Source organism: Panthera leo, chromosome D1, assembly GCF_018350215.1.
Source record: "Panthera leo isolate Ple1 chromosome D1, P.leo_Ple1_pat1.1, whole genome shotgun sequence".
Lineage (NCBI taxonomy): Eukaryota > Metazoa > Chordata > Mammalia > Carnivora > Felidae > Panthera > Panthera leo.
The window spans coordinates 48,510,180-48,525,647 of NC_056688.1; the positions used below are offsets into that span (position 1 = coordinate 48,510,180).

The 15,468-nt window shown below is 39.3% G+C and overlaps 1 protein-coding gene across 3 annotated transcripts in view; it reads left to right on the top strand.

The window, feature by feature from the left end:
* Nucleotides 1-15,468, top strand: part of LOC122201112 (disks large homolog 2-like) — a 1,368,059-nt gene that overhangs the window by 974,736 nt on the left and 377,855 nt on the right. For all 3 annotated transcript variants that reach the window (XM_042907026.1, XM_042907024.1, XM_042907025.1), the window contains one exon: nt 9,973-10,041. In XM_042907026.1, coding sequence (XP_042762960.1) covers nt 9,973-10,041 — 69 coding nt within the window. The remainder of the gene's footprint in view (nt 1-9,972; nt 10,042-15,468) is intronic.

Sequence of the window (15,468 nt, forward strand, 5' to 3'; positions counted from 1 at the left end):
ACAGTTTGTGGGAGTGAGCCCTATGTCAGGCTCTGCACTGACAATGTGGAACCTGCTTGGCATTCTCTCCTTCTCCCTCTCTCACTCTCTTTCTCTCTCTCTCTCTCTCTCTCTCTCTCTCTCTCTCTGCCTTCCCCTCCCCCACTCATGTGCACACTCTTTCTCTCTCTCTCAAAATAAACATTTTTTTATAAAAATACCAGTTATTATCACTATCATGTAGCTCCTAATATGCTTTGTAAGTATTCCCCATTCAAGTCCTGCTTACGTATTTCCATCAGGGAATAACAAAAATTCCCTTGTGTCTGTAGGTCTTGACTAACGGATAATTCACTGTATTTGTCTTAGTAAAGTAAAAGGATAATTACATGTTGTAAAAGGCTCTGTTCGAAATTCACAGACTGAGAAACTGGCTGACTTTGCATGTGTAATGTAAAAGGAGTCAAATTCTGTGAGTACTTCAAGGTGTCTTCCACATGTAATTTAAGTGTCACTAAAACTTTAAAAGAGACATTACTGGAATAATTTAAAGGAGAATAATAAAGTAATTAGTTTAAAGTAGTGATAAGTAAAGTCAGATTACTGAATATTTCTTAGTTTTAATTATATGAGCTAGGCTAATGGTGAGGAAGCTATCAAGAATTCTAGTTACTCATTAATCTTGGTTAGCAAGCCTCATTGATCTTTACCCAAGAATGACTGTTGGCACTTCCTAAACCAGCAGAATATATACAGTAAAGGAAGGGATTAAACAGTTTAAACAAATAAATACCATTAGCAATTAAGCATATAGAAAAAATGGTCATTTTCACTAATGAACACAGAAGTACTCATAAATCTGAAGTATCATTTTATACTTAACAGGTTTTTTAATTATAATATCAGTGCCTCTAAGATTGTGGTGAAAGTGATGTTTATATATTTTATATTTTTTATTTGAAAATATATTAAATATAATAGGTAGAGAAGAGGTAATAAAATGGTACAAAACTTTTGAAAAGTAATTAATAACATAAATCAAGAACCTAGTAAATGTTGGGATGCCTGGGTGGCTCAGTCAGTTAAGCATCGGACTCTTAATTTTGGCTCAGGTCATGATCTCACAGTTTTGGGAGTTCGAGCCCCACATCTGGCTCTGCGCTCACAGCACAGAAACTCTCTCTCTGCCCCTCCCTCGCTCACATTATCTCTGTCTCTCTAAAAATAACTAAATAAACTTTAACAACACCAACAAAAAGAACCTAGTAAATGTTTGCATTTGGGGAATATAGTCAAAGGAAATTGTCAAATAAGAAAAAGGAATTGGTATCAATATGTTCCTGCAGCATTGTTAATGACATTAAAACAGTAGAAAAAAACCCAAATACCTAACCATAAAAGGATAGTTAAATAAATTATTATATATAATTATATAATTATAAATTATTATATAATATGCATTCTATTATAATAGTAAATTATTATTATATGTTGAGAGGAAGTAACATTATATAACACCAAAATAATAATTATGGAATCCCTATAAAAATGCTTAAATTATAATGTGAGGAACAAATGCAGGATGTAATCTTATATATGGTCCATGTATATATAAAATTACATCAAGCACATGTGGACATATAGAAAGTCAATAGCATAGTGTGGAAAGTACATACACTTGGCAATAAGACAGGCTTTAGTTTGAATTCTGGCTGTTGATTTCTGATAAGTCATTAAAGTTCTGTGTGTCTTTTTTAATGTATAAAATGTGGATACTCATACATACCTATAGGACAGCTGCAGTATTTAAATTAGATAATTCTGTAACATCTGATACAAGGTAATGGAATTATATGTGAGTTTTTAAAGCTTTTCCTTATTTTGATTTTCATTAATTTTATAGTATTTTTACAATAGAAAATGTATTTTAATTTGATATTTGTCACCAAACTTATATTCACAAATATACACTTTGGAGCAGTGACTAGATAGCTAAAAGAAGTGATCTAAGTAATTCTTATTTAGTACTAAATATGTTAAAGTAGACACACTGCTAAATCATATTAGTTAATCTATTTAACAAACACTTATGTAGTTTTACCATGTAACAGACACTGTTCTAAATATTGTATTCCCTGAATCCTTGTAACAATCCCAGGAGGAAAGTACTATTACTATCCCAGTCTCACAGGTAAGAAACTGATACACAGATACCGGTAGATAATGAGCAAGGTCACATTGGTCCATGTGGTGGAGCTGGGATTTGAACTCAGGAAGTCTGGCTACATGGTCCAGCTCCTGAATGCTCTGCTGCTTTTCAGCTGGTCAATCAAAACATGTTCAGTGAACATATATAGTGCTTGACACTGTGAAGGATGCCAGCAAACTTAGGACACAATCCTTAACTTAAAAAAACATTCTCTAGCTTTTAGTTACTGTCCCAAATTTTGCTCCCTCAACCTCACATAACTGTCATCCATGTCACAACTAAAAACTATTCACAGAGAGATACTGCTTCTCGTCCTTAATCACTGAAGTTCTGGATGAAAATCTGTAGGCTACAGCTTGGCTCTCTGACAATGTTGGTGTTTTCAGAAGTATATGCTGAGAAATGGTGGGGCTGTCTATGTAAAGGTGTCTAACTGTTCTACAAACAGTGGACTCAGGTTCTCTTTATTCATATATTTGTGTATATACACCTTCATACCCTATACGTATATGTAACTAACATTACAACTAAGATATTAAATCAATACTGCAAACTAACATTACACACTGAAACACATTTTATAATACATTTTTTTTTAATATATGAAATTTACTGTCAAATTGGTTTCCATACAACACCCAGTGCTCATCCCAAAAGGTGCCCTCCTCAATACCCATCACCCACCCTGTCCTCCCTCCCACCCTGCCCTCCCTCCCACCCCCCATCAACCCTCAGTTTGTTCTCAGTTTTTAACAGTCTCTAATGCTTTGGCTCTCTCCCACTCTAACCTCTTTTTTTTTTTTTTTTTTTTTTTTTTCCTTCCCCTCCCCCATGGGTTTCTGTTATGTTTCTCAGGATCCACATAAGAGTGAAACCATATGGTATCTGTCTTTCTCTGTATGGCTTATTTCACTTAGCATCACACTCTCCAGTTCCATCCATGTTGCTACAAAAGGCCATATTTCATTTTTTCTCATTGCCACGTAGTATTCCATTGTGTATATAAACCACAGTTTCTTTATCCATTCATCAGTTGATGGACATTTAGGCTCTTTCCATAATTTGGCTATTGTTGAGAGTGCCGCTATAAACATTGGGGTACAGGTGCCCCTATGCATCAGTACTCCTGTATCCCTTGGATAAATTCCTAGCAGTGCTATTGCTGGGTCATAGGGTAGGTCTATTTTTAATTTTCTGAGGAACCTCCACACTGCTTTCCAGAGCGGCTGCACCAATTTGCATTCCCACCAACAGTGCAAGAGGGTTCCTGTTTCTCCACATCCTCTCCAGCATCTATAGTCTCCTGATTTCTTCATTTTGGCCACTCTGACTGGTGTGAGGTGGTATCTGAGTGTGGTTTTGATTTGTATTTCCCTGATAAGGAGCGACGTTGAACATCTTTTCATGTGCCTGTTGGCCATCCGGATGTCTTCTTTAGAGAAGTGTCTATTCATGTTTTCTGCCCATTTCTTCACTGGGTTATTTGTTTTTCGGGTGTGGAGTTTGGTGAGCTCTTTATAGATTTTGGATACTAGCCCTTTGTCCGATGTGTCATTTGCAAATATCTTTTCCCATTCCGTTGGTTGCCTTTTAGTTTTGTTGGTTGTTTCCTTTGCTGTGCAGAAGCTTTTTATCTTCATAAGGTCCCAGTAATTCACTTTTGCTTTTAATTCCCTTGCCTTTGGGGATGTGCCGAGTAAGAGATTGCTACGGCTGAGGTCAGAGAGGTCTTTTCCTGCTTTCTCCTCTAAGGTTTTGATGGTTTCCTGTCTCACATTCAGGTCCTTTATCCATTTTGAGTTTATTTTTGTGAATGGTGTGAGAAAGTGGTCTAGTTTCAACCTTCTGCATGTTGCTGTCCAGTTCTCCCAGCACCATTTGTTAAAGAGACTGTCTTTTTTCCATTGGATGTTCTTTTCTGCTTTGTCAAAGATGAGTTGGCCATACGTTTGTGGGTCTAGTTCTGGGGTTTCTATTCTATTCCATTGGTCTATGTGTCTGTTTTTATGCCAATACCATGCTGTCTTGATGATGACAGCTTTGTAGTAGAGGCTAAAGTCTGGGATTGTGATGCCTCCTGCTTTGGTCTTCTTCTTCAAAATTACTTTGGCTATTCGGGGCCTTTTGTGGTTCCATATGAATTTTAGGATTGCTTGTTCTAGTTTCGAGAAGAATGCTGGTGCAATTTTGATTGGGATTGCATTGAATGTGTAGATAGCTTTGGGTAGTATTGACATTTTGACAATATTTATTCTTCCAATCCATGAGCAGGGAATGTCTTTCCATTTCTTTATATCTTCTTCAATTACCTTCATAAGCTTTCTATAGTTTTCAGCATACAGATCTTTTACATCTTTGGTTAGATTTATTCCTAGGTATTTTATGCTTCTTGGTGCAATTGTGAATGGGATCAGTTTCTTCATTTGTCTTTCTGTTGCTTCATTGTTAGTGTATAAGAATGCAACTGATTTCTGCACATTGATTTTGTATCCTGCAACTTTGCTGAATTCATGTATCAGTTCTAGCAGACTTTTGGTGGAGTCTATCGGATTTTCCATGTATAATATCATGTCATCTGCAAAAAGCGAAAGCTTGACTTCATCTTTGCCAATTTTGATGCCTTTGATTTCCTTTTGTTGTCTGATTGCTGATGCTAGAACTTCCAGCACTATATTAAACAGCAGCGGTGACAGTGGGCATCCCTGTCGTGTTCCTGATCTCAGGGAAAAAGCTCTCAGTTTTTCCCCGTTGAGGATGATGTTAGCTGTGGGCTTTTCATAAATGGCCTTTATGATCTTTAAGTATGTTCCTTCTATCCCGACTTTCTCAAGGGTTTTTATTAAGAAAGGGTGCTGGATTTTGTCAAAGGCCTTTTCTGCATCGATTGACAGGATCATATGGTTCTTCTCTTTTTTTTTGTTAATGTGATGTATCACGTTGATCGATTTGCGAATGTTGAACCAGCCCTGCATCCCAGGAATGAATCCCACTTGATCATGGTGAATAATTCTTTTTATATGCTGTTGAATTCGATTTGCTAGTATCTTATTAAGAATTTTTGCATCCATATTCATCAGGGATATTGGCCTGTAGTTCTCTTTTTTTACTGGGTCTCTGTCTGGTTTAGGAATCAAAGTAATACTGGCTTCATAGAATGAGTCTGGAAGTTTTCCTTCCCTTTCTATTTCTTGGAATAGCTTGAGAAGGATAGGTATTATCTCTGCTTTAAATGTCTGGTAGAACTCCCCTGGGAAGCCATCTGGTCCTGGACTCTTATTTGTTGGGAGATTTTTGATAACCGATTCAATTTCTTTGCTGGTTATGGGTCTGTTCAAGCTTTCTATTTCCTCCTGATTGAGTTTTGGAAGAGTGTGGGTGTTTAGAAATTTGTCCATTTCTTCCAGGTTGTCCAATTTGCTGGCATATAATTTTTCATAGTATTCCCTGATAATTGTTTGTATCTCTGAGGGATTGGTTGTAATCATTCCATTTTCATTCATGATTTTATCTATTTGGGTCATCTCCCTTTTCTTTTTGAGAAGCCTGGCTAGAGGTTTGTCAATTTTGTTTATTTTTTCAAAAAACCAACTCTAGGTTTCGTTGATCTGCTCTACAGTTTTTTTAGATTCTATATTGTTTATTTCTGCTCTGATCTTTATGATTTCTCTTCTTCTGCTGGGTTTAGGCTGCCTTTGCTGTTCTGCTTCTATTTCCTTTAGGTGTGCTGTTAGATTTTGTATTTGGGATTTTTCTTGTTTCTTGAGATAGGCCTGGATTGCAATGTATTTTCCTCTCAGGACTGCCTTCGCTGCATCCCAAAGCGTTTGGATTGTTGTATTTTCATTTTCGTTTGTTTCCATATATGTTTTAATTTCTTCTCTAATTGCCTGGTTGACCCACTCATTCGTTAGTAGGGTGTTCTTTAAACTCCATGCTTTTGGAGGTTTTCCAGACTTTTTCCTGTGGTTGATTTCAAGCTTCATAGCATTGTGGTCTGAAAGTATGCATGGTATAATTTCTATTCTTGTAAACTTATGAAGGGCTGTTTTGTGACCCAGTATATGATCTATCTTGGAGAATGTTCCATGTGCACTGGAGAAGAAAGTATATTCTGTTGCTTTGGGATGCAGAGTTCTAAATATATCTGTCAAGTCCATCTGATCCAATGTATCATTCAGGGCCCTTGTTTCTTTATTGACTGTGTGTCTAGATGATCTATCCATTTCTGTAAGTGGGGTGTTAAAGTCCCCTGCAATGACCACATTCTTATCAATAAGGTTGCTTATGTTTATGAGTAATTGTTTTATATATCTGGGGGCTCGGGTATTTGGCGCATAGACATTTATAATAGTTAGCTCTTCCTGGTGGATAGACCCTGTGATTATTATATAATGCCCTTCTTCATCTCTTGTTACAGCCTTTAATTTAAAGTCTAGTTTGTCTGATATAAGTATGGCTACTCCAGCTTTCTTTTGGCTTCCAGTAGCATGATAAATAGTTCTCCATCCCCTCACTCTCAATCTAAAGGTGTCCTCAGATCTAAAATGAGTCTCTTGTAGACAGCAAATAGATGGGTCTTGTTTTTTTATCCATTCTGATACCCTATGTCTTTTAGTTGGCGCATTTAATCCATTTACATTCAGTGTTATTATAGAAAGATATGGGTTTAGAGTCATTGTGATGTCTGTATGTTTTATGCTTGTAGTGATGTCTCTGGTACTTTGTCTCACAGGATCCCCCTTAGGATCTCTTGTAGGGCTGGTTTCGTGGTGACAAATTCCTTCAGTTTTTGTTTGTTTGGGAAGACCTTTATCTCTCCTTCTATTCTAAATGACAGACTTGCTGGATAAAGGATTCTCGGCTGCATATTTTTTCTGTTTAGCACACTGTAGATATCGTGCCACGCCTTTCTGGCCTGCCAAGTTTCAAAGGAGAGATCAGTCACGAGTCTTATAGGTCTCCCTTTATATGTGAGGGCACGTTTATCCCTTGCTGCTTTCAGAATTTTCTCTTTATCCTTGTATTTTGCCAGTTTCACTATGATATGTCGTGCAGAAGATCTATTCAAGTTACGTCTGAAGGGAGTTCTCTGTGCCTCTTGGATTTCAATGCCTTTTTCCTTCCCCAGTTCAGGGAAGTTCTCAGCTATAATTTGTTCAAGTACCCCTTCAGCACCCTTCCCTCTCTCTTCCTCCTCTGGGATACCAATTATGCGTATATTATTTTTTTTTAGTGTATCACTTAGTTCTCTAATTTTCCCCTCATACTCCTGGATTTTTTTATCTCTCTTCCTTTCAGCTTCCTCTTTCTCCATAACTTTATCTTCTAGTTCACCTATTCTCTCCTCTGCCTCTTCAAGCCGAGCCATCGTGGATTCCATTTTGTTTTGCAATTCGTTTAAAGCGTTTTTCAACTCCTCGTGACTGTTCCTTAGTCCCTCGATCTTTGTGGCAAGAGATTCTCTGCTGTCCTGTATACTGTTTTCAAGCCCAGCGATTAATTTTATGACTATTATTCTAAATTCACTTTCTGTTATATTATTTAAATCCTTTTTGATCAGTTCATTAGCTGTTGTTATTTCCTGGAGATTCTTCTGAGGGGAATTCTTCCGTTTGGTCATTTTGGAGAGTCCCTGGCGTGGTGAGGACCTGCAGTGCACTTCCCCTGTGCTGTGGTGTATAACTGGAGTTAGTGGGCGGGGCCGCAGTCCGACCCGATGTCTGCCCCCAGCCCACTGCTGGGGCCACAGTCAGACTGGTGTGTGCCTTCTCTTCCCCTCTCCTAGGGGCGGGATTCACTGTGGGGTGGCGTGTCCCGTCTGGGCTACTTGCACACTGCCAGGCTTGTGTTGCTGGGGATCTGGCGTCTTAGCTGGGGTGGGTAGGCAAGGTGCACGGGGGCTGGAGGGGCAGGCTTAGCTCGCTTCTCCTTAGGTGATCCACTTCAGGAGGAGCCCTGTGGCAGCGGGAGGGAGTCAGATCCGCTGCCGGAGGTTTGGCTCCGCAGAAGCACAGAGTTGGGTGTTTGCGCGGAGCGAGCAAGTTCTCTGGCAGGAACTGGTTCCCTTTGGGATTTTGGCTGGGGGATGGGCGGGGGAGATGGCGCTGGCGCCTTTGTTCCCCGCCAAGCTGAGCTCTGCCGTCCGGGGGCTCAGCAGCTCTCCCTCCCTTTGTCCTCCAGCCTTCCCGCTTTCCGAGCAGAGCTGTTAACTTATGACCTCCCAGACGCTAAGTCGCGCTTGCTGTCGGAACACAGTCTGTCCGGCCCCTCCGCTTTTGCCAGCCAGACTCGGGGGCTCTGCTTGGCCGGCGAGCCGCCCCTCCTCCCCGGCTCCCTCCCGCCAGTCCGTGGAGCGCGCACCGCCTCGCCGCCCTTCCTACCCTCTTCCGTGGGCCTCTAGTCTGGGCTTGACTCCGGAGATTCCCTTCTGCTAATCCTCTGGCGGTTTTCTGGGTTCTTTAGGCAGGTGTAGGTGGAATCTAAGTGATCGGCAGGACGCGCTGTGAGCCCCGCGTCCTCCTACGCCGCCATCTTCCGGAAACCCACCTATAATACATTTTAACACATAGGAAATCCACAAAGCATTGCTTCTTGCTGTTGTCATTGTGCATATCTTAGATGAACCTCTCTCTAATCGAAGAGTATTCTGAGATTGCAAAGCACATTCTTACACACTTGAAAAATTGTCACTAATTGGGAGATGAGACAACATGATAGTTAAGAATAATGGCTTTAGGGGTGCCTGGGTGGCTCATTCGGTTAAGCATCCGACTTCGGCTCAGTCATGATCTCACGGTCCGTGAGTTCAAGCCCCGCATCAGGCTCTGGGCTGACAGCTCAGAGCCTGGAGCCTGTTTCAGATTCTGTGTCTCCCTCTCTCTCTGACCCTCCCCCGTTCATGCTGCCTCTCCCTGTCTCAAAAATAAATAAATGTTTAAAAAAATTAAAAAAAAAAAAGAATAATGGCTTTAAAATCAGTGTAGATGCCATCTCAAGCACAGGTATTTGCCACATGACTTGGACAAGTTTCTAAACCTCTCTTTAGCTTAGTTTCTTCATCTGTTAATGGAGACAGTGAATACCTCATAGGATTGAGAGAAGTAAAAGATATAAACATACAAACTTAGAAACATGACTCAGGCAATATAAGTGCCTAATGAAGAATAAACATTATAATTCTTACTGCAACTGCTTATCCATAAGATAGGTCTTATTACCACGTGACCAAAACAAGATATGGAATTACATTAAATTCTAAGGTTGGTATGCAACCATAAGTACCATTTTTCAAGTTTTTGTGTTCATCCAGCAGCTGAATTGTTATTAATTTTACAGGTGTTACAAGTGTGAACTAAAATGAAAACTTATACTAATTAAATACTTCTGATGTTCAAATTCACTGTTTTAAACTTTGTTATAAAAAATGTTCTGCATTAAAAAAGTAAGACCCTACATTTGATGAAGTTTATATTTCTATGCTCTTTGTTGTCTCATTCCAAAGGGAAAAAATTACCTCTTCCAAATATTTTGTTTCCATTAATGTCTGTCATTTGAAGTTTACTTCAAATGAATAATACATATTGAAATCAAGTTTTAAACATTAACCCCTTATCTGGTAGAGTTCTAAATTTTGTGGATGAGTCTACTTATCACCAAAGAATAGCCATTCAATCTCTACTGTATTTCTTTCAAGATGGGCCCTTTACTTGACAATGAGACTGATGAGAATGTGCAAAGACGTTTTAAATAAATGATCTGTGTTTGTTTTTCTTTCTTTGTTGCAGTCATTCTCAGCACAGCACGGCAACCCGCCAGCCTTCGGTAACTCTCCAACGGGCCATCTCCCTGGAAGGGTAAGATAATAATATGGAGCCTTCTCTTAAACTAAACCGTGCAGCCTCATCACTTGAGCATAAAGAAATTTTCTTTATTTCTTCCTTTCTTTCTTCCTTCTTTCCTTCCTCCTTCCCTACCTACGTTCCTTCTTTCCTTAGCAAATATTTATAAAACTTATGTTATATACCAAGTACTGTGCTAGGTACTATGTTTAACAAGACACATAAGATCTCTTCTTTCCCTTCAGAACTCTTATTGTCTGGTGGGAGGGGCAGAAATACAGACACAAATTTGTATCCTGTGTAACCATCACAAAGAGAGGGGCATATAAGAGATTAGGGGAGGATCCAGGTTGGACACATGGATGAAAATGGGCATCAAAGGAGGGAGAAGCAGTTCAGGATGGTTTCAGAGATTACATAACTCTCAAGCTCAGAACTGAAGCATCTGTGGATATTTGCCTGACAGACACTGGAAGTAAGGGTACTCTGAGCAGAAGAAAGGGCATGTGCAAAAACATGAATACATGAGCAAGCACAAGGTGTCATAAGGCCATTAAGTGATTGAGTGATGCAGCCTATGGTGTGTGAGACAGTGGAGCAGGAGATAAGAATGGAGATGTTGGCTGGGCAGGCTTACTTGTAGAGGACTTAGTGTTTTGTATTTCTGAATTCTCCAATCAGGTAAAAGCTGGAGAGGATGAAGGGAAGGGGCTAATATTTCCCTCTACTTGCTTGATAATTACAACAGGTTTAATTGAGAACATTTAATTGGTTAACTTATAAAAATTAAATCATTTTACTTTTCCAATCTCTGTTACCAAATTTGCTTTAAACCTATTTCTCATTGACAGGTAGGCTTCCTTAATGACATTTCAATTCAAACCTTTCTGTTTTAAAAGTTTGTTTTGTTCAGACCTCTGTCCCTCCTTCTAACTTAATTAGGGCTTGAGTTCCACCAGAATGTGGAGTTGATAGAGGTGTTGTCTTCTCCTTCTCACATCACCCTCTAGATTGTCATTTCTCTTAGATTTCTCCTCTGGTAGTATTGGGGCAAAAAAGGAAACTGGAAATGGAATTTCCTTATCATTCCACTGTGGCCAGTCCCTTTTTCTTGGTTATCTCCGGTGATGTAGCCTGGATGGGTGGATAACCAACCATGCACAGATGCTGGGAGACTCCCACAGCTCCCCCAGCCACGTGGTCCCTTGGATGACTCAACTGTCTCTTCCACAGAACTCCTAGCAATGGCACACTGTGACTTACCATGCATGCACCACTGCCTGAGCCCTATCAGTCCCTCCCATGCCTCCCAGAGTGCCCCTTTCTCATCTGTCCTCAGCAGCTTCAAACATGAGGCTTGCAGGCATGAGTGGCAGGCATCTTTCCTCCTCCTCAGGTTGAGCTTACCAGGGACAGTCCTTGTCTCTTCTCTCCCTGGCTGACCTTCTTGTCTTCACTGCCCAGGGTTCTTTTCCAACCTGGGTAGCAACAGGGCAATGCAGCAAATTCCATGGGTAAATGGATATCCACCTAGGAAAGAGACGTTGGTCTTTACTTCCTGGAAGAGTATAAATACTATAAATACTTTTCAGAGTGCCCTTTCTTGCCCTCAGCTCAGGATGTCCCTAAACCCATAGGAAGGTGAGCAAAAGGAATGTGGCCTCTCCATAGACACTGCACTCCCTGAAAAGGACACCTCCTTCCCCTGGTAGCCCCCCTTTTCTGTTTGTGATGGTAAAGAATGTCAAAGCACTTTTGTTCCTGTAGTAAACAAACAAAAACAGAGAGATAGGGGTGGTTGCTAAATATTAATTTAGTTTTGGAGAATTTAAGTAACTTTCTTCTCAACAGGGCAGTGTCTTAACTGTAACATTTGTTCTCGTTCACGAAAAAAAAAAAAAAACAAAAAAACAAAGGCAAAGTAAGTACTCAATCAATACTTTGCCACATTTGGTTCTGTAGTAATATTGAAGGTGGTCTAGATTCTGGATCATAGCCAGAATCACTGAGTTTAAATCTGGGCTCAGGAACTTATGAGCTGGGTGATAGCAAATGGCTTGTTTTTTTGTTTTTTTGTTTTTTGTTTGTCTGTTTGTTTGATTTTATATGTTCAATTTCCTCATCTATAAAATGTATTTCCTTACAGAGTTTTTCTCAATAATTAAAATTATATTTATTGTTTTTTATAATATTACTGGAATTATATGTGTATTTGCTATAGTATAGTATAATGTTCATTGCTATTGTTATTGTTATTCATAACATATACTTAATTTATCAGGCGGGAGAGTTTCACATTTATATTAAATAAAGATTCATTAAAACAGTCAGGGACTGGTGTCATCGCTACTTTAGAGAGACTTATTCCTATATACACAGGTAATGCTCATTTGTGGAAGCAATCCAAATCATTGAGTTTGCTTCATTGTTGAGTTAATATTTATATACATAAGTATTTTAATTGCCAGATTATACTTAAATGCTTGTTAAACACATTAAAGAATAGTGTAAGCCTTTTCTACATATTAGCTTATCCTCAGCTCCAAAAGACAGAACATAGGACCTGCATAACAAATGCTCTTACATTTCTGGTATATATATCTGAGAAAGTTTAGGACAGAGAGACTACATAAACACATGAGAGGAAATAGTCTCCCCCAGCCTGTGAACAGTCTCCAGTTGGACTTGAGAATGTTCATCAGTCAGCACTTGTGACTGAACTCTCCATACCACCCCCATCGATTTCCCCTTTCTGGAAAGAGCCATAGTTTAGAAAAACTATTCCACAAAACTTGCTGATCACCTTCTCCGAAGGACTGTGATCAGTTTTGAATTCTGCATGTTAAATCAGACATGGAGAGCTAGTATGGAAAGTACATCCAGAGTTAACAAAGGGATGGAACAGCATTTTATCAAGGAAACATTGACAGGGTCAAGATTCTATGATTGGAAGAAGGGAGCTTATCATTAATGAGATTACATTCAAAATGTGCAACTTGTTGGGAATAAAAATAGTACATATTCATGGATAGTCCTTTAAGGGAAGAGAAAAGAAACTATTTATCAAGTGCTTATTAGGTACCTGGTATGTTCTCATTCTCTCTCTCTCCTCATCCATTCATCTATCTTCTCTAATTTTATTTCCAAAATAGTCTTATGAAATAGGCATCCTTTTTTGTAAATCTTGATTCTCAGGAGGTTAAGTACTTTTCCCAAGGACACCTACATAGAAAGTAGCACAGTTTGGATTTGAAATCAAATTGGAGTCTGCTGTACAACAGTGCAGCATGAAAAGTCTTTATTGAGGCGGAGAGCTCTGGTCACACCATTCATAAAGCACTTTCAGGATAAGTGAGACATAGTGAAGAACTTCCTAGGACTTTCATTTAAAAAATGATAAAGAACTAGAACTGACTCTAAATCTGGAAACCATTAAACAGAGCTAATAACCCACCATTTGGGGTAGATCTGGAAGCCCATGTACATGCTACATGGCAGAGGTGTTGTTTGTGGTACAGGTGAGAGTGGGGAGCTGAGCTTCCCACTGGTCTCAACTTCACCTTCCTTGTTCCTTATGAAGACCTCCCTTGGCAGGGTGCAATATGGCTGTCATGCCACATGTTGGTCATTAACACAGAGAGGATTCCCTCCAGCTGTTCTAAATAATGACATTTTCTTCTAAAGCTATTTCCAAATCTTTTCTTTCTTCTTACTCACAAAAGCTTATTAGCAGTTTGCCAATAAATATTGTTTTAGCCTTTTGCACTGTTTTCCACTTGAGTGAAATTACCTCTGTGATAACCACAACCACTAATGCTAATTCTCTGCTAATATGAGACCAAAGATGTGAAGGCCTTACCCTGATGTCATAAATGCAAGAGTGAGTCCTTTTATAAAAAACACAACTTATAATCTCAGCTATACTCCATTGTTTTAGCTGGTATAAAGCATTTTTCTTCATATCTAGTGAATCATGCAGTATGAAAAATACTGTTTTCCCTGCAATCATGGAAGGAAATAGAGTCTGGAATCAAAAAATTAGTTTAGAATCCTGCCCTCTTTGCCATCTGTTGTTGTCATTCTCAAAACAGGACCCTTCCCCCGTCTAAGCATGAGTTTTCTCCACAACCAAGAGGAGAATAGCACAGGACTCACCAACTTTCTACAAAAGTAGCGGGTACATATTAGACCCTCAATAAGTACTAGTTGAATATATACTTATTCCAAGTGTTCTGAAAAAACAAAACTTTTATTTTTAAACCCACGATTAGCTTGAAGACCCACGTTGAACACCTGCTATTAAATATATATATGTATGTATATGTATATACTGTATATGTGTGTATGTATATGTATATATATGTATTTATGTAAAGCATTTCTGGATATAAAATATTTGAGGCGGAAATAATTTGTGCTGGAGGAATATTTAGAAGGGGATACCTCAGTAATTCTCCACAAAGCCCAGAACACTAAAATTCATGCTCTAAGTGCCCAGCTGGCCAACAAATAGAGAGATAATGTGACATACAATCATTGTCACTGAGCCCATAGTGGGAAAGTAATTTTTCACTTTGCATAGGCCAATGGGTCTTTAACAGGATTCTCATTAAGGTGTTATACTGCTGAGTGCAGGCAATCAACTGAAATTGGAAATTTCCTTGCTTCAAAATTCTCTTTCCTAATGCTTTTGTGAAAAGCAACTACTTAGGATATTTTTTAAATGAATGTACTTTAAAAGTCCATATGTTTATATATTTTTCACCTAAGTTGCTATTTACTTGACATAAAATAATTGGAGATATTTCAGATTTCCACTTAATTTGATCCATGAAGACAACAAAACTGTCTAATTGAGCCTCTACCTAGAGTTACTGCTGTTTTTTAAATCGATATCTGAATCATCTTTATGCCAGACATGAGGAGGCAGAATAACATCCCCATTAACAGTGTGAGCTCCTTGCTTCAGGTTCAAGTTGACAGATACAGCCCACACCTGAATCTCTTCTTCCTCCTGAGACCCCATTAAAAGGACACTTAAAAGAATAAAGAAGAGACAATCCCATAATGGTAAAGGAAGTGGGAGAGGCATCAGAGGCCAAAAGATTCCCTCACACTTCTGGATGACAGCAGATGGTTGGGTATAGATGGATGAAATGGAGCAAAGCAGCCCAGACTTAGATCACCCAGGGAGGCAGGGCCATTGTGTTCTATGTAAATGCCATCTTCTAAAGTTGTTTCCAGGGATGCCACCCACAAAAAGGCCCACCACAGTGAAGCAGCATTGGATGCCTACAGCTCAGGAGGCGGCAGAACTGCCTAGCAAGCCCAGGAAATTCAGAGACTTCAGAACAGTGACAACAGATGGGCTGAGAGCAGAGTCTGAGAATAGGACTGAGGATACCCCTACTCAGCACACACACTCCTGATACAGAACAGCTA